Genomic DNA, 20,056 nt, shown 5'->3' with positions numbered 1-20,056 from the left:
ATTAATAAAAATCATAATTTGAGTAGGGATTTTAAAAAACTCTTATGTTTAAAAGTATAAGGTATTTCACAGAACAAAATAAAAAACAATTCAAATAAGAAAATTTTGTAATTATCCTAACACTAAATATTAAGTGAGTTTTTTTTTCCCTCAAAACAAGCTGCTAATGGGGTAAGCAAAATAATCTTGTTTTTTCCCTTTGAGATAAGATTATTTTGCTTACCCCATTAGCAGATTATTTTATTATTATTATTATTATTATTAATAATTCCTTTCCTTCTGAAATAAAACAAGTGAACTGTTTTTCACAGCAGAACACAGCAGAATGTGCAGCTGCTATATATATTCAGGTAAAACAACTCAATGTCAGAAAGTGTCCCAACTCACCTGCTTTCACCCTATTAAAATGCTGATGTTCAGCCAGCACTCATTAGTAAGAAAAAACAGTCCTGCTGTCATTGTGGTGCGGGAGTTGGTCTGTGTCACAGCTCCACCAAGCGGTGAAAAAGAAAACATTAACCATACCACACAACGAGCAACAATAACATTTAACGCGTTGAGGAATCTGCCGCCTAATCAAGATATTCTGTCACGTTTAATGACGGCCAGTTTTATGACGACATATGGAATGTAAAACGTCCAATCCCCGGAAGGAATAAAAACACTTTAGATTGCAGAGGAAGATCAACCTTTATTTATTGAAACTGCTTGCATACAAAATATATTGCACTATAACCAAACAATGTCAACATAAAACCCAGTCTGTTCTGCTATTATGTACAAAGAAATTATTACCCAAAGTGCAGTAACATACAAGGTCAGTCTACCTCGGTTCAGTATCTACAGTATTTCATGTTTTTTGTTTGTTTTTATTCCTTTTCAGCTCTTTATTCAAATCACAATAGCCTAACGATGTGTGCAAGAGATGGTTTTACAATTTGTCATTTTTCATATACATTCCAAAAAATAAATAACTAGAAAACAGTCTGTTTGGCAACACTTCAAAGTTTTTTTTTTTTTTTTTTTTTTAACAGACTGGTGAACTCTGCCATCTTGCCAGTTTACTGCACACCGTAGATGTGCAAGTTTTTTTAAAAATACTGAGAGTAAACCATTTTAACACCTTACTTCCAAATAAAGGCTAAATTTTAAAAGGGGGCCGGATGCAGCCAGGACGCCCCGTTCGAGTGGTTTATCATTCCCATCCCACAGAGCTGCAAATCCTCTGCCAGTCACAGGTTTTTTTTGCATTTCGCGTGAAACGTAACCCCTTCCGTTTGGTTTTCACAGGACACTGATCAAGGCAAAATCACTTTGAAACTGGTGTAAGCTTTACAGGTAGAGCTGGATATTTGACTAGCGAGCATAAAATGAAAAAGAGTTGTTAAGAAAAAGGAGCAAAGAGGATACAACTGACTGGCTTTCTTGCTGTACAGTCAAAAAAACTACCATGTTTACCGTCACAGTAGGTTTCAAAAGAATCGTGGGTTTAGAACAGCTTTGCGTCTTCTCAAAATTGTAAACTAAAGTTTAATGCACAAGCACTAATCGGATAAGATAGACATTTTGTTCTCCTCATATCAAAGTTAACGTTGTGTTTCCCCCAAATCTCGTCCCTCTCGAAGCTGCAAAAGTACAGTAGACTCAAAATTAGCGAAGAGATCTAAACTTCAGTTTAGTTATGTTGACAGCATACATGTGATTCACCTGCTGAAGAAGTCTTATCACATTCTAGTTTATTATAGGTTTATAGATTATAAAGTACTTGCAGAGTAACACAAACATGATAAGTGCACATTTAAAGTTCAATCTAAAAAGAACAGCAACAATCTCTTAACGGATGATGTAATAATATACAGTATGCAATCCCACAGTTCAACATTTTCAGTCTATGATGAGCCATTGTTAGGACAAAGACAATGTTACAGATATAATCTGATATAAGTGCTTCACACCTGATGCTGAAAAATACAGCAGGAAAGATGGCAGTTTACTGTGGCCAGCATGAACAAAAAAAAAAAATGAAACAAAATAGAGCATTTCCACCCTGTTTGTGAGAAAACATCTGAGCAAATTCACCTTTATATCATGATGGAGGTAAAACAAGTAAAAAACAAAAGACATTTTGTTTAAAGGAAACTGCTTTGCTACCTCTATTGAAAACAAAAAACAATTGTTCTAAAATGCAAAGATATGCTTTACATCAAATTAATCTTCATTAATGCTTTCATTGTTGAATTAGCATTGATATTCAACTCGGGTGGTTAGTTACAATCAATGACTTCCACAGTTGACTAGTTTAGTTAGGCTAATACCTTTACTACTCACAACTCAGCTATGGCAAAATAGATTTCCAATCCTGCTTTTCAGACATACAAAATGTTTGTGAAATACATGCAGCACAGAGAAAAAAAAAGAAACACCTTTTTTTGTTTGTTTTTAAAGTTGTCGGCTGAGATTGCAACAAACTCTGCTCAGGTGACAGGTGTTGTTCACGCCTTCTTCCCTGATTTAAACATCCAAATTATGATACTATCCACACTAGTTAAAGGCACAGATCCAGACAGGAGCATTTTTTTTATTTTTTACTTTTTTTTTCTCTTCGTTTTTTAAATTTTTTTTGTATTTTTTTTGTATTTTTTTGCTAATGATGTGGTTAAGATCTCACATCAGAATGGGCTCGAGAAACCATGGACACCAAAGCGTGTAAAAACAATGTATGCCATGAGATGTGGCATAAACTTGGGCGTCGAGAGCTTGAGTTCATCCTCCAATGCGTTTCTTTCCCTTTTTTTTGGACATTGTGGAAAACAAACTTTAAAAACCAATTTCTTGGAAAAGCTCTTTTTTTTGTTTTTATTCCATTTATGAGAGACATTTTATCCACAGCTTCTTTAGGTAGTTATTTAGAAAGTCAATTAGAAAACCTGTAGCTTCAGTTGAGATTTAGAGACCGGTCTCTCTAATCCGTGAAGACTACCAAATTCAACACACCGTACACCAAGAGACCTCGTCTTTTAACCCCGCTAACAATTACAAAGTGTGCTTTATGTCATGTCTTGCGACAGCCCTACTGACCTGGTTCTCTTTGGCCTAATGTGTCTCTAATGAAGAAGCATCTGGATTGGTGGAGCTGAGTGGGAGAATGAGGGGAAGGGGGGCTTGTTATTCTCTACGAAACGCCGTTCACTACGGCCTGGCTGTCGGAGCCGTCCTGCTTTTCTTTCTTCATCACGCGTTCCTTTATGGGTCTCTGCCGGTTCCCTCCGCTGTCTCCTGCCATAGCTTGAGAGCTTCGGCTGGTGTGGATGCTCCTCTCGTTATTGCTGTCGATGCGGATCTGCAAATCCATCAGATCACATGGGTTATACACAGTAGAAGGCAAAATTTGGTCAAACTTTATTTTAATGGTCTGTTTGTTGAATTTAAGTTGCATTGCATCTACATGCCTACACATTCTCAATAGATTATAAGTAGAATGGTAGGTTTGGATTAGGGTTAGTGTAAGTTGACATATACTTGCAAAGTTTCTTATAGTCAGATAAATGTCTGTTTAGCAGCAGTAACAACAGATATTAAGCAGACAGTCTAATACTCAAATGGACCATCAAAATAAAATGTTACCCAAACTTTCCATCTCTCCTGTGAAATTGATTCTTTTTCAAATTTTGCCTAAATGAAGTTTCATAAACTAATTTCGAGAGGAGCACGTGATATGATTGACTGCAGCCGGCCACTCATCTAAGCTCATTAGCTAGCCAATCGGAACGATCCAAACCCACTATAAATAACCTAGCTAAAATGTACACCCCTATCTTCGTTTTCCGAAGAAGCACAGAAGGACGGACACAGCTCCTCTTCAAATCCTCAAATCTTCATCTACCATACCATCGCCTGCGACATTAACTTCAACCTACTACAAATCAACAACGACAGCAACAACAAAACTCAAAAATTCAACGGACACGCCATCATCAACTAAACAACAACATCATGGAAAGAGACAATACACCCGCTCCCCTAGGAACACCAGCAAAAGGACAACAAGCCCCAACCGGAAACCAAACAAACACCGAAGCTCCCGTAAGAGGCAGAAGACCCATCCGCTCTACAGTTTCAAGGACCCATCGCCGTACACAGTCTCCATCCCCCATAACCCCAAACCGCAACTTACCTTCTCCATCTTCATCATACGCATCTGCAAGATCCTCATCCCTCATCTCAAATAAAATGACAGTCGCCGAACTCCGTCAGACCATTACAAACGCCGGTATATCCATCCCCAACCGCTGCAACAAAGCTGAACTGTTGAAACTCTACGAAACCATCCCTTCACCAACTCCTCCCCCTCAGGACAGCAGACCAACTCGATCCCGGCACACCCCCTATCCTCAACCGACTTCTGCACAGCAAGCAACTAACCACCCTGGACCACCCAAGAAAGCAACCAGGAAAACAAATAAAAAGCTACCTCAAGCTACTGGACAGTCTGCACCCGTTACCATTACCTTTCAAAACACAGACAATACACAGGAAAATCACGCCACTCCAGGACTTCCCACTCCCCTTCTCTGGCCTCCAGCTCCACTTTCCAGCGGAAACTCCATTCCTGCTCTTCCAGACATCTCTCCCTCTCTCAACCCTCCTCATTCTATTCTCCCTTCTAACCTTCCCCATTCTTCAACTCAGTTTTTTCCCACTCAAACTTTTCCTACGATCCATAACGCCGTTCCTCTTCCTACTAATTTCCCCTCTTCTACTACCTCCTTTTTCCCCTCTACATCCCTCCACCAAGCACCCACTGTCATTACTAACCCTCCCCAACAGTCTACTCTTCGTACTAACATCTCTTCCGCACGGCCCCCCTTCACTCTAAGCACCGCCACACCCCTTCCCATTCCGCAAATGCTCCAGTCCTGGAACCACCCCCGATCTCCAATGCCATCAGAAACCTCATCCTATCAGGTGCCGACACAGACCTTTCAACACTCCTTTCACCCATAGCACCTCCCTCGGCAGAGCGACAGGTGGATTGCGGCGAATTCACTATTACCCTTAAACCACCAGTCAGTTCACAAACTCGCACACTCTCCATTGCCGAATTTCACGTAGCCTTCGCACGATACACAGAAACCATCTGCTCTCCTATGGGGGAACACATTTCTACACATATCATAAATTATTCTCAGCTAAATGCGCAATTCGCGTCACTCAGTGGAATCAGTGTACTTATTGGGGGGCTTTGGACACTGATCTCCACAACAGAGTATTCTTAGGATGTCGCAATCTATCCTGCGCGGTCTGCCGCTCTAACCTTCACCCGACCACTTCCTGTCCCTTCGTAATTCCCTCCGCCGATAAAGAACTACAAACCCCAAAATCCACCAGCTACGTACCTCGCCCTTCTACTTCCACTATCCCCTCTCTACTTCCTCCTCCCTCCTCTCAAAACCCTCCTTCTCAAATCTGTCAAAGCTTTAATATCGCTAGATGCTTTCGCCACCCGTGCAAATTCCTGCACACTTGTAGCTACTGCGGCGGCGCACACGCTCATGTCGTCTGCCAAGTACTAAAAGCAAATAAAAAACATAGAAATTACTTGTCGACTCCTGTTGATATTTCTAATCTGTATTCTGAATTATGCTTGCACCCTGATCCTAATTTTTCTGAATTTCTCATTTCAGGTCTATCTAATGGATTCCACCCTGGTGTTTCGACCCTTCCTTCCTATAACCTCGCATGTCCTAATCTCCAATCCGCTAACGCCGAACCAGATGTGGTGGATCATCTAATCAAGAAAGAGATCGATAATAAATTTATGATCGGTCCCTTTCTTGCCCCCCCGTTTAGCACCTATCGGATTAGTCCAATCGGCGTAGCAACCAGAAAATTTTCTGGGAAAAAACGACTAATAATCGACCTGTCTTCTCCTCATAATTCTGCCTTTTCAAGCATTAATAGTTTAATTTCACCCGATGAATTCTCATTGAACTACCATGACATAGACCAAGCAATTTCTCTAATTAAACTCGTCGGCCGTAACGCTTGGCTCGCTAAAGTTGACATTACGTCAGCTTTTAAAATTATGCCGTTACACCCTGATTTCTGGCACCTCTTTGGCATCAATTGGAAATCCCAATTTTATTTCGCAGTCCGTCTTACGTTCGGCTGCAGAAGCAGCCCCAAAATTTTCAACATGCTTTCAGAAGCTATATGTTGGATCCTCGCTAATAATTACGGAATCCCGCACGTAGTCCACCTCCTTGATGATTTCCTCATCATCTCTCCCCCCATACCCCACCTGCTCAACACCTAGCGACTACTAAAGCAGTTTTCGCTAGGCTGGGTATCCCCCTTGCAGAAGAAAAAACCGCTGGACCCAGCACTCGCTTAGAATTTCTAGGCATTAATTTGGACTCCCAAAAATTTGAAGCTTCGCTGCCCAAAGAGAAAATTGATCGAATCATTTCTCTATCTTCCATATTTTTGGAGAAACATGAATGTTCTAAACGCGAACTGCTATCAATATTAGGACATCTTAATTTCGCCATGCGTATCATTCCTCAGGGACGCCCGTTTATCACTCACCTCCTACAACTTGCAGCTTCCGTCCACAGCTTAGAAGCTAACATAACGTTATCCGACCCCTGCCGCAATGAACTCAGCCTGTGGATTTCCTTCCTTAAGTGCTGGAACGGCTGCTCATTCCTGTATAGCGATCTAATTGCATCCCCCGTAGACATCCAGCTATACACGGACGCAGCTCCCTCGGTAGGATTCGGTGGTTTCTACCAAGGCCGCTGGTTCGCCTCTGATTGGCCCTCTCAAATGCTGGAAACTCCTCTACCTCAATATTCGTCTGCTTTATTCGAATTATACCCCATAGTAGCCGCTGCCTTATTATGGGGAGACGAATGGTCTGCCTCTAGCATTCTCATTCACTGTGACAACGAAGCCGTTGTGCACTGCATTAACAGAGGGCGCTCTCACTCTCCCGCTTTAATGCCGCTTCTCCGTCGCCTTATTTGGACCGCATCCAAAAAACAATTTATCATAACTGCTATACATGTGCCCGGTTTTCATAACCAAATTGCTGACGCTCTTTCTCGCTTTCTTTTCCAGAGATTCAGACAACTAGCGCCGGAGGCAGAGCAGCACCCGACTCCCATCCCTCCTTATTCAGAGATGATATTCCAATAAATCATCCAATGCATGAGCTGCACCAAACATCCATATCCCTCATTCTGCAGGCTGTGGCTCCAAGGACCTTACAAGCATATCTCACTGCATGGAAAACATTCAAACACTTTCATTTCACATACAACACCATATTCCCAGATTTCTCCCTACTTACAATAAGCTCATTTATTACATACCTTCATTTTCATAAAAACATGCAGGCAAACTCCATTAAGAGCTATTTAAGTGGTATTCAGTTTTTTCACAAACTCATGTACGGCTCCATTTCTGAATCCATTGCCAACTCTCAAGTCAGCCTTCTTATTAAAGGCATACAGAAAGCACGCCCCCCCACCCCAGATGCCAGATTGCCCATCACACATAACATACTCTCCAAATGCATTTCCACGCTCAGGAAAGGCTACACATCTTTTCAAACAGACCGCACACTAGATGCAATGTTTATTCTTGCCTTTTTCGGATTTCTCAGATGTTCTGAATTTACAGTAACATCAAAATTTGATCCTTCTATTCACCCCACTATAGCTGATCTGACCCTGATTGATGAGGAGACAATTTCTTTCCTCATCAAACAAAGCAAAACAGATCAATCAAGAAAAGGACATTGCATCTACATATTTAACATTCCCTCCTCCACAAGCCCCTTCCAAACACTCCTAGCTTATATACACTATAGGAAATCACTAAGCAACAGTCCCTTAGCCCCCCTGTTCATAGACGACACACACAACCCAGTGACACGCTTTTGGTTCCAAAAACACCTCAAAGCTACCCTACATCATTCAGGCTTCCCATCAGAATCATACTCCAGCCATTCATTCAGAATCGGAGCCGCCACTACAGCTGCACACAAAGGGTTAACGCAACAACACATACAAACACTTGGAAGATGGTCTTCCGACGCCTTTAAATCGTACATTAGGCTGAGCCACAGCCATCTTAAGGAAGCCCAGAGGACCCTCACTAGCAGAAATGCCAATCCCAGCGGCCAAGGGCACAGGCATAATCCAGGGACAAGTCAAGACCCAGCCATGCCAGCTCCCCAGGGGCGGAAGAGCTACCCAATTATGTAAAGGAGCAGGCACGACCCAGCCTCCTAACGGTTTCCCTTCTTCCAGCTTGAGTTGCACTCAGCTTCTCTACCTAGACACTCACCTTACTACAGCAGACGTTCCTCCTGCCCAAGCCCCCTTCTGCCACTCCGCCCCCCCAGGCCGCTGCCACAGAAGTCTCCACTGCCCCCACCCCATTCTAGGACTTCTGTAGGACCCCGCCCCTTGGCTCTGAACCCGTACAACGTTACACAGAGCTTTGATTCCGGCAGGAATCATATTAGTCTTGCCCCAGCCCTAGCTTTTATATATTATATATCATTTCTTATAATGCTATATAATATAGTCTTATTTTATTTATTTTCTCTGTTCGATTTGTTTTATATAAATGTATATTCATATGCACCCACGCATATAAATATAAATTTATATATAGTGCCGCCACCCTCATGCTCAGTTCCCGCTGGAACACTCCCAGAGCACCTATTCCGCCCGTCACCCTCCAGTAGAAGTCTCCATCTCCCCATCATCTCTCCCGACTCCTACTGGAGTTGGCCAAAATTAGCTCACCCAACCCTGAGCTGTGACACGAGCACGAGTCACTGACCCTCCCCGGCCCTAGACCTTATTTTTCTTTATTTCTTATTAATTTTTCACATTTATCTTTTATTTTTTAAATTTATTTATATATCTATATATCAATATGCACCCACGCATATAAATATATACTTATATATAGTGCTGTCACCTTCAAGCTCTAACACTCGCAAGAGTTGCTCACGAGCATTCGACCCCCGCAGGGGTCATCGCCCAAACGCCACTCACCCTTCAGCTGGGGCCTCCACCCGCCCTCCATCGTTCCCGTCCCTAGCTGGAGATGGCACTTGCAGCTCTATCTCCCGCTGGAGAGCCCAAAAGAGCTAGACTCCCGCTGGAGTCAAGTAAAATCGCCCCCCCAAGGCCTTAGTTTTTCCCCATTATATATATATATATATCTATATATCACATATACATATATATTTATATATAGTGCTGTCACCCTCAAGCTCTAACTTAAGCAAGAGTTGCTCCCGAGCATTCGACCCCCGCAGGGGTCATCGCCCAACCGCCACTCACCCTTCAGCTGGGGCCTCCACCCGCCCTCCATCGTTCCCGTCCCTAGCTGGAGATGGCACTTGCAGCTCTATCTCCCGCTGGAGAGCCCAAAAGAGCTAGACTCCCACTGGAGTCAAGTAAAATCGCCCCCCCAAGGCCTTAGTTTTCCCCATTATATATATATATATCTATATATCGCATATACATATATATTTATATATAGTGCTGTCACCTCACAGCTCTATCTCCGCAAGTAGTGTTCCTCGAGCAATTACTCCTTAGGAGCCCCTGACCCCCCCACAGCCCTAGTAACCCCCTCATCCAGCTGGAGTCCTCACTTTTCACTCCTCATCATTTGACTCCAACTGGATCCCCGTCCATCCCACAGCTCTGACCCCCGCTGGGGTTTCCCTTAGTTTCTAATCCAGCTGGAGTATTTATAGCCCACGCCAACTCGGCACGGGCTCCCGTAAGAGCCCGTATCCCCCTTGGCTCCCATCGGAGCCCCTTCACTTTCAACCACTATATCCAGCAGCCGGATATAGCATTTCAAGCCTTTCGGGGAGTTTCTTCGAATACACGGCTGCTGTCCCGAGTCTCATGCATTTGGGGAGCTCTCGAGAACACCTGACCTCGTACTCCCCTCACATGCTTTATGGACCTGGCGGGAACCCTGGGCTCAACTATCTCCGAGCTCAGGGTTCTCTCCCGGGACAGCATGCCAAACCTGCTAACTTGCTAACAAGTTGTCAAACAGTATCTAAGTGTGAACTCTTGAAATGAAGTTTCATAAACTAATTTCGAGAGGAGCACGTGATATGATTGACTGCAGCCGGCCACTCATCTAAGCTCATTAGCTAGCCAATCGGAACGATCCAAACCCACTATAAATAACCTAGCTAAAATGTACACCCTTATCTTCGTTTTCCGAAGAAACCCCCCATCCACCCCTTCTCCTCCTTTCCTCTTTTGCCGAGGGGAGCTCTCGAGAACACCTGACCTCGTACTCCCCTCACATGCTTTATGGACCTGGCGGGAACCCTGGGCTCAACCATCTCCGAGCTCAGGGTTCTCTCCCGGGACAGCATGCCAAACCTGCTAACTTGCTAACAAGTTGTCAAACAGTATCTAAGTGTGAACTCTTGAAATGCTATTTAACAAAGAGAGGTTTTATTCAGGGGTCGCCACAGCAGAATGAATCGCCAACTACCCTGGCATATGTTTTACACTAATAAATCAGGGACTACGCAGAAGAAAAGTGTTTCAAGTTTCAAACATCTTTAAACATAATAGTTAACAAATAATTGATATGAGGGAACTTTTAATTTTATAGCCATTTCAGCTTCTCGGGCTATTTAATGGCAGAAAAAAACCCAATGAAATTAACAAACATTTAAGAAAAAACACTTTTCTATAATAAAAAAGTTTATAACATTAAGTAAACTTTACAATAAATAATACATAAAATATGATGAAAATCTAAAAGAGGTTTTTAAGATTAAAGAGCCCATATTATGGGTTTTTGAAAATTCCCCTCCATGTAGTGTGTAACACAGCTCTAAGTGAAGTGAAGTATCCAGCTAATGGGAATAAATTTCCGAATAAATCGCGGGGAGCGGTCGGTAACGGGTTTAATTTGGGACGGGAGCGGGCTGTCTAGCAATATCACGGATATTGCTATGCGAATGAGAAAGATGTGTCTGCTTCGTGCTTGTTAGTGCGCACGCGCGCGTATGAGAGAGAGAGAGAGAGAGAGAGAGAGAGAGAGAGAGAGAGAGAGAGAGAGAGAGAGAGAGAGAGAGAGAGAGAGAGAGAGAGAGAGAGAGAGAGAGAGAGAGAGAGAGAGAGAGAGAGAGAGAGAGACTGCAAACGAGCTTTTTGTGCTTGGTGCTGTGTTTATACAGACAGCTTGGCTGTCTGGACTGTATAGCTGGGTGATTTTTGGTCCCCCGCTCTAGCGGGATCGGGCGCGGCGGGCAGAAAACGGAGCGGGTTCTTAGGCTAAAACCTGGCGGGTGCGGGCGGAAGCAGGAGCGTTGTCGTCCGGAGGTGTGTGTGTGTGTTTTTGTGTGTGTGTGGCAGCTAAAATCCACGCCTACACTATCGAGCGTGTATGAACTGTGATTACTTTTATATTGCTGATTGGCTATTGGCCATTTCGCTCTCTGACTGAAGGCAGTCGACCAATCGCGACAGACTGTCATCGGTCCAATCAGCGCAGATTAGCTTCGCGCTAAGGAGGGGTTTGGGAACAAATGAATCACTGGACGATTCATACGGGAGTCGCTGGGATAATTAGATAAAAATAAATGCATATTATAAGACCATGAAAGTGTTTTTTGACCTTGCATGCATATTAGACTGTTGTTGGAGACCCTTACAACCAAGATATGACCCTATTTCATGTATAATATGGGCTCTTTAAGTAAACGGTACTTTCGCAGGGTTCACATTTAAAAACAATTCTAATATAAAAACAACATTCATTTAAACACCTAAAAATCATTGTCTGATAACATTAAAAACAGAGCATTTTAAAAGTATGTTATAACAGTTATGCCCCATTCACATGGGGCGTCAATGCTTTCCATTCACTTTGAATTAGTGAGGTAAAGCTAGGACTGGCCGATTTTGCAAAAAAACAAATATCATGATATCATGTTTCATATCATTCGATATCGATAATTATTGAATATCTTTTAATAATACATTTAGGAATATTATAATTTCTTGTTAACTACTTTAATTTACCAACATTACTAAGGCAAATAGATTTGATAGTCAAAAACAAGTGTTTAAACAAAATATCTGATATCTTTATATTAAAATAAACATAAGTGTTAAAGATCAACATCTTTAAGGTGTGAATAATAATGATACAGTAAACTTCAAACTCTGTAAACAAAACAAATTATGATAATCAAAGCTGATATTTTAAAAAAAGAAACCAATTTTAATAAAAAGGAACACATTTTATCAAAACTATAGCCTTCATAACAATTTTTTTTTTGTTACTGACAATAGTGTTGTCAAATAGTAGTCAATAAATATTACATATCATCCAGCTTGACGTCAAGCATTGCCGAACTGATTTTGGAACGGGAAAGAGAAGGAAGTTGAGAATTTCTTAACTTTAAGCGCAAATGAAAGCATCAGCCATTCAAATTGGTTTATGCAAATTCTTCAGGTCAAACAATAGCCGATTGCGAACTAATTTCATTGGCTGATGCTAGTTTCATGATGATCGCATCAGTTTCAAATTCCAACACACCCTCCGTCAAGCATTGATGCAGAAGGTCTGTGTGAATCAGGCATTAGGTTGCAATTACAACATTGACTTTTTGGTGCCTGATATTAACTCATTTATTTTGTCCTTTGTCGAGGTGACAGTACATCATATTATACAATTATTTTGCAAGACACTAGTATTCACCTTAAAGTGCAATGTAAAGGCTTAACTAGCTTAATAAGAACTCGGCAAGTTTATTAGATAAGTCACTGAACAACAGCCAATCAAAAATATAATAATTTATTAAGGGGCAATAATAATGGTATTTCCTAAATATTTCCTGGTTCATTTCTGCTGTTCAGTCCATTGAGGTCAAATTTAAGCAAAAATAAATAAATAATACTTAAAAAAAAAGTTCTGCAGAGCTTTTTTTACAGACAAAACGGCCTTAATTTTAACTATGTTGGCACTTTTTTAAGTATGACAATAATAAGCAAGATTATTTGAAAAAAGAAAATCACCCCTTAATAAAAAAGAAAATATAAAGAAAATTAAAGAAATTTTTTTTGTTTGTCATGTTTTTGTACAAACTATACAACACAAACATTTTATTTAACATTTTTCTGGTTCGCTTTCAATTTCTGAATATTTGATACACTTGAAATTACCTGTAAACTTTTGATTTGTTGTATGCAACAACATAGCTGTTCTAAATGATTAAAAAAATATATTTGTTATGATTATTTTGCATGATTATTTATTATTTAGACTATTATTCTGAGAATTATTTAATGTCCTGCAACGTTTCCATATAGTGACAGGAAGAGTAGAATTTAATTTATACAGATAAATAAATTATGCATTTTTAAACTATCAGTCTAAAAAATTACATGTCCTGTACTTTGACTACATTTAGACGACAGCTATTGACTACTAAGGTATATTTAAAAATACATATTTTTATTCATTCACAAAATATACAAATAGAATAGTAAAGATTTTGTGAGACCTGCAGTGACTCTTCCTGGGGTCGTAGCTTGGAGTCTCTGGAACTACGGGAGCGGGAATCATTCCAGTGCATGTCCTCAGCTAATAAGAGAGAAAAACAAATACTATTAAGAAAACAGGCTAATTTATGTAGAACTCTTGACATTAACAAACATATACAGTTGAAAAATAAATAAATAAATAAATCAATAATAAAAAGATTAGCCCTCCTGTTCATTTTTAAATCTTTTTTTCAAATATTTAATTATATACAAGTATGTTTTTAACAGAGATATTCATTACATGACAATATTTATTATTTGTTACACATTTTAAACATAAGTGTATATAACTAATTTCTAATAACTCATTTATTTTGTCTTTGCCATAAATTACAGTAGATAATACTATATTAGTTATTTAGGAAGATACTAGTATTCAGTAATAAAGTTAGGCTAATTAGGCAATTATCAAATAGGATAACATTGTTTTGTAGCCAATCGAGAAAAAAAAACCTAAGGGGGCTAATAATATTGACCTTAAAATTTTATATAAAATATAAAAAAAAAAATTTCAAATAAAAGGGCTAATAATTCCATTACACACACACACATGTAAATATGGTGAGAAACATTGTAAATTGCCTTTATAGAGGTAACAGCTTTAGAAACTTACTTTTGTATCCTCCTCTTCCTCTACCCCCACGACCACGGGGCCCCCCACCCCTTTTGCGTCCATCAGGGGCCCTTTTGGGATAACCCATAGACTCCTCATCTGTGGGGGCTAGAGACCAGTCACTGAGCTCATCTCTGTGGTCTGATTCAGTCTCAGATGCATTAGATGCCTCGGAGTTGGTGCCTGAGACAAAAATAAATAAAATAGAACTGATTAAAATGTATCATTAGGGATAGGACAATACATTTATACAGAAAATTGATAGTGTGGCACGAAGTATCAATATTAGTGCTTGGTAAAAATTATTAGCAGTCCTGTGAATTTTATTTCTTTATTTCTGTAATTGACAGAGCAAGGAATTTATCACAGTATGTCTGATAATATTTTTTCTTATGAAGAAAGTCTTATTTTTTCTAATCAAGTTTCAATCTAAACTTTTAACTTAATAAAAAGTTGTTAATAAACAGTTGTAGTTACATAAATCAATGGTGCACAATTATGCAACAAAGTCAAATAAGCTCAAGAAAAACAAACCTTGAAAGAATAAATTATGCGGTTATTTTCCAGCGACAGGCTTCAGCCACTGTTTAAACTCATCTTTTTCTATTTAGAAGTACACAAACTAACATTTTCTCATTTTGCCGTCTGTTTCACTCTATGGTTTTGCTACATGTAGAGAGCGTCACATCACCATCTCTCGTTTTAATGCAAATTACGTGACATCACCCAGACGGAGGAGCTTGGCCAGAAGCGCCCCGGCCCAAACCAATCGCGTGGATCAAGCACGCCATTGTTAACATTAGAAGGAAAATAAATATATTTGTGGGTTTTTGGAGTCAAACACTACGGACAACGCTTGAACAAAAATTTTAATTATTAAAACGTAATTTAGACTTTTTAATACCTTTTTAGGGCTTTAATTTTCTCATAATTGATTTATTAACTTTCATACTTTTTAAGACCCCGTGGACACCCTGACGATAAAAATAATAATAATAAGACCAGAAAAACGGTTTACTGACTTGTATTAATTGATATTATTATGCCATAATATTATTAAATAAACTCTAAACTGTTTTTACGCATGAATGTGCAAGGAAAAATGTTTATTGAGCATTTTCTTTTTCAGAATAAAACCTAAGCTGTACATACATACATACATTCATGAATGCATATCTGTATATATACAGTGAGTGTATATTTTCATTAACTATCAAGATAATTTATAGCACCCTCAAAGCATGATTAGAGTCTTGTGTTTTTAGTTTACTTAGCTGTTATCAGAGATGTTCTTAACAACCTAACCTCAGAATGTTGTAATGGTCTAAACAGAATCATGTTATCCAGAGAACCAAGTAATAAAAGTATTTTCAGGGGCAAAATATCAGGACTGTATCGCATTGCGGGTTAAACTTGTGTCTGCCATCTTGATGAATTGTATGTTTATGTATGTGTACAATTCTTGTCTCCTTTACATATTGTTGGTATTTTAGTTTGTTTTGTCTCTATATACAATTGACATTTATCATAATTTGTAAAACTATATCCATTTTATTGCTCCTTAATTGCTTGTTAATTGTATAATTTTCATATTGTTTTTAGGGATACAATTTTACCATCTTTCCAGGGACAACAGATATAAAGTGGCATTTTGGCATTTTTAATTCTGGTTTATTGATGTTAATTAATGTACACTGTCCTAGCAAAATAAACAATTAAATAATAAAAAAAGCTATAATATTAATTTGAGGCCATTTCTACCTGAAGCCAGCGTTGGGCCTCGTCTTCCTCGTCCTCCTCGACCAAAAGGTTTGCCTCCACCTCGCGAGGGTCCCATTCCATTATCAGCCATGAAAGACTTTTCTTTCTCGGGTCGTCCCGGCAAAGCTCTGGGTCCTCCACCGATCTGTCTAAGCTGCTCATCGATCTGCAGTCTCTCCATTCGTAGCTGATCTACCTCCTGAACAATACAAGGAAATATGAACTTGTATAATTATTGTATAATTAACAATTTCTGCTTTGTAAGGAGCATTAACAAAACCCTGTAAACCATTGGTCTCAAACTCAATTCCTGGAGGGCTGCAGCTCTGCACAGGTTTGCTTCAACCCTGATCAAACACAGCTGATACAACTTAAACACCTTGATTATTTGGATCAGCTGTGTTTAATAGGGTTAGAGCAAAACTGTGCAGAGCTGCAGCCCTTCAGGAATTAAGTTTGAGACCCATGTTGTAAACATAAAATTGGAACATATCTCTACATTTACATTTTCTGAAGAAAATGTGGTACTAACCAAAGTAAAACACTGAACAAACATAAATTATATGCTAAAAAACAGCTTTGTGTTATTCTGTAACTTTTCTTAATAATATATAGATTGAAAATATAAACCATGACTGGCAAACAGTGTTAATTTTGTTGACGAAGACTATGACGAAAAATATTCGTCAACGAACATTTTTTACAGACGAAAACTAAATAAAAAGTCAGATACGATGACGAAATTTAACTGACACTTTAGTCAACGAATAAAAACGAGAGGAAAATGTTGGGGCGGGACGAATGGAGAAGAGATCCAATAAGAACTACCCTTTTGTGGGGAAATCCAATCAGAGCGAATCTTTTGAGGGCAGGTTGACCTTGGCAAAGCCATTTTCAAAAGCCGTGGTTTTCAAGTTATGAGAACGTTTGTTATACATTATATTTAGTTACACATTATACTTGATTACAAAGCTTTAGTTAATTTAAGTTGACTTTTCTTGTTAGCAACACGCTAAAGTTTTGTTCACTCGGTCCGAGGGCAGTGTCTCATGAACAGACAGACAGAAATGTCAGAGCTTGGTCTAGGACGAAAACGAAGAATTAACATCTGGTAAAACTTAACATATGACAACAAGGACAACAAGAGTGTCTGTAAACCATGTGGAGTAAAAATCGCTGGGAAAAACACCACCAACTTGAAGCGACATTTACAGACAGCTCATCCAGAAATACATACCAAGGCAAGCATAAACTCTAACGTTAAGGTTAAGGTTAAGATAAACCACCGTGATTCTGCTAAACTTGGAATAAAATTGAAGCCAAAGGAAATTAACTTTGAATAGTATTGATTAAACGAATTGTCTCGCTGAATTAATTATTATAAATATGTGCACTATTATAATAGATGTTGTGGTGTTATATATGACTCAACAAAAGGTGTGTGTGTGTGTGTGTGTGTGTGTTATATGGCAAGAAAGAAGAAAATATCACAACTTTGTATATCATTTATATATCCCCATAGATACAGAAGATGTCTGATGACCGTGGGCCAGGTGGAAATAAAGCTAGTGTTGCTACTATTACAACACAGCAGCAGGCCATCTCAGATTTCCTAAGGTCTTCAAAGTACAAGACTGAATCAAAGGAACAACAGACCAAGGAGCAGGCCATAGCTAGATGGATTGGACGGACAGGTTTACCACTCACAACAATTGAGTATGAGGACAATGTGCTAATGATGAGGATGGTAGATGGGAGACTAACAGTTCCAAAGAAAACTAAAATTAGCAATTTAATTGAAACACAGTATAAACATGAAAGACATAAGTTCAGAGAGAGTCTGGCTACTGCCCAGAAAGTATCCATTGGCCTTGACTTGTGGACAAAAAAAAGGATTGACAGCCTCATTCCTTGCTCTAAGTGCATGCTACTTTTGTGTTGAAAAAAGTAAACCTGAACACATATTGTTGGCCCTTCAACAAGTAGGTCACCCACACACTGCAGAGGCTATTAAGGCATGTGTGGACAAATGCATGCAAGAGTGGACCATACCAAAGGAGAAGATCCTGATGGTAATAACTGACAATGGGAGTAACATGGTGGCAGCCGTTAAAAACACCACAGCAGAAGAAACCAGCTCTGAGGACGACTCCCCTGGGTCCATGATCGAAAGTGACTCTGAAATCGATGACCAGCGGTAAGCCATATTTACTTTATTCTTTTTCCTGAGAGTCAATCATCACATAAATTATTACTCCCTGCCACACACTAGATATATACAGTATACACATATGCACACCAGCCACTTTATTAGGATTAGACTTATTTGATTCTCTTTTTTTTTTATTGTTAGGTATCTTCATGTCGACATGGAATTGGACTGGACACCATGTGTTGTGCATACCATACAACTGGTGGTCCACATGTTGCGAAAAGAAACAACTGTCAAAAGAGTTCTCGATAAAGCCAGGTTTGTGGTGAAGCTCTTTCGCAAGTCCTCTGTTGCAACACAGAAGTTATTGGACCAATATGGTGTTATTGTTGTAAATGACTGCCCCACACGCTGGTCAAGCACATTTAACATGATCACACGACTCCTCAAAGTCAAAGATGCAGTCTGTCAAATCTCAAATGACATGGGATGGGACAGTTTGCTTACTAGTGAGTGGCAAAAGCTTTCCTCATTGCGTAACCTATTGCTGCCTTTTGCAGAACACACTAAAACTCTTCAGAGTGACACCACATCTATGTGTCTAGTGGTTCCTGCCCTCTTTGATCTGCTGACCCACCTAACTGACTTTGCAGTGAACACTCGGTACAGAGACCTCGCTACTCTTGCAGATAAGATGAGATCAAATCTGAACCAGCGTTTTGCTGGCATCTTGGATACAACTGATGAAAAGTTTTCACCACTTGCAGCAGCTGCCTGCTTTGTTAACCCAACTGTCTGTGAAATCATTGTTAATGTTGATGTGGCTAATTGAAATATCCAGGAACTGCTAAAGCAGGCAGAAGACTATGTAGTCAAATGCACAAAACAGGAGGGCCAGTCTGAAAATGATGAAGAGGAGGTTATTGAGGAACCAGAAACAGCGCCATCCTCAAAGCAGCCGGTGTTTAGGTTTCTCTCAAAATGCCGCACCATAAGGCCTAAACAGAAAACCTCCACAAGCAGCATCAGGCAGCAGATTATCAAGTACAAGGAAAAACTCTCCCATCCCATCACTGAGGACACAGGAACAGACTTCTGGCTGGGAAAGTGTGACAGTGTTTACCACAGTTTAAAACCTTTTGCATTAGACTTGTTAGCTATGCCCGCTTCTCAAGCTTTTGCAGAGAGGGTATTTAGCATCACAGGTGACCTCACAAGAGGACGGCGCAACAGAGGAAGGGTCACATTGGAGCGAAGTGCTTTCCTTAAGATGAACAGAAACAAATAGAAATATTGTATTCACTATTGCAACATTTCCTGTAGTAGTATACAATTTACACAGGACAGTAACCGCTAATGAAGAAAATGATGCTAACATACATTTTTTTTTGTTTGTTTGTTTGTTTAATGGGATTTACCTGTATTTTCACTGCTGAGAGAGCAGAGAGGAGTTTTTATTTACTTGAACTTTAAGGACTATTTCTTTTGGCATTGTGTGGCATTGCAGTAAAGTACATCTTTTGTTCTACATTTAAGAATTGCACTAATTTGTTCTGTTCAAAATCTTGTTGATTTTACAGAGTAGCAAGGCATTGTGTCTTAGAAGTTATTTAACTTCTCTTGAGGTACATGGACATTTACAGTAGTGATTTTTATTTTTTGTATTTAGATACCTTGTGCAGTGGCATTACAACCAGTTATTTTAATTTTTGAGAATTGCACTTTATATTTCTTTATGCTTTTGATTTTGCAAAGACTGTAGAAGACAGGAAGTTCATTGGTTATCTATTTCAATAATGCTGTAGTTTATCTTGAAAGAATGTCATATGCGTTTCATATAATTCAGGGACAATGCATATCTTTTTCAGGGAGCATGTATATTGTTCAGGGAGAGCAGGTCTTATG

The 20,056-nt window shown here is 39.6% G+C and overlaps 1 protein-coding gene across 2 annotated transcripts in view; it reads right to left on the bottom strand.

Moving 5' to 3' along the window:
* Nucleotides 1–671: 671 nt before the first annotated feature.
* Nucleotides 672–20,056, bottom strand: part of fmr1 (fragile X messenger ribonucleoprotein 1) — a 34,855-nt gene continuing 15,470 nt past the window's right edge. Inside the window, exons 12-15 of one of the 2 annotated variants that reach the window (XR_015506605.1) lie at nt 16,000–16,198; nt 14,239–14,421; nt 10,488–13,665; nt 672–3,672 (exon numbers count right to left, since the gene is read on the bottom strand). Coding sequence is in view for 1 of the 2 variants with exons in the window: in NM_152963.1 (NP_694495.1) it covers nt 3,173–3,340; nt 13,586–13,665; nt 14,239–14,421; nt 16,000–16,198 (630 nt within the window). In the remaining variant the exon portion in view is untranslated. 2 annotated transcript variants of the gene reach the window in all.

The sequence above is a fragment of the Danio rerio genome, chromosome 14 (genome assembly GCF_052040795.2).
Source record: "Danio rerio strain M-AB ecotype USA chromosome 14, GRCz13ab, whole genome shotgun sequence".
In the NCBI taxonomy this organism is placed as follows: domain Eukaryota; kingdom Metazoa; phylum Chordata; class Actinopteri; order Cypriniformes; family Danionidae; genus Danio; species Danio rerio.
This window is presented reverse-complemented; position numbering and strand designations above follow the sequence as displayed.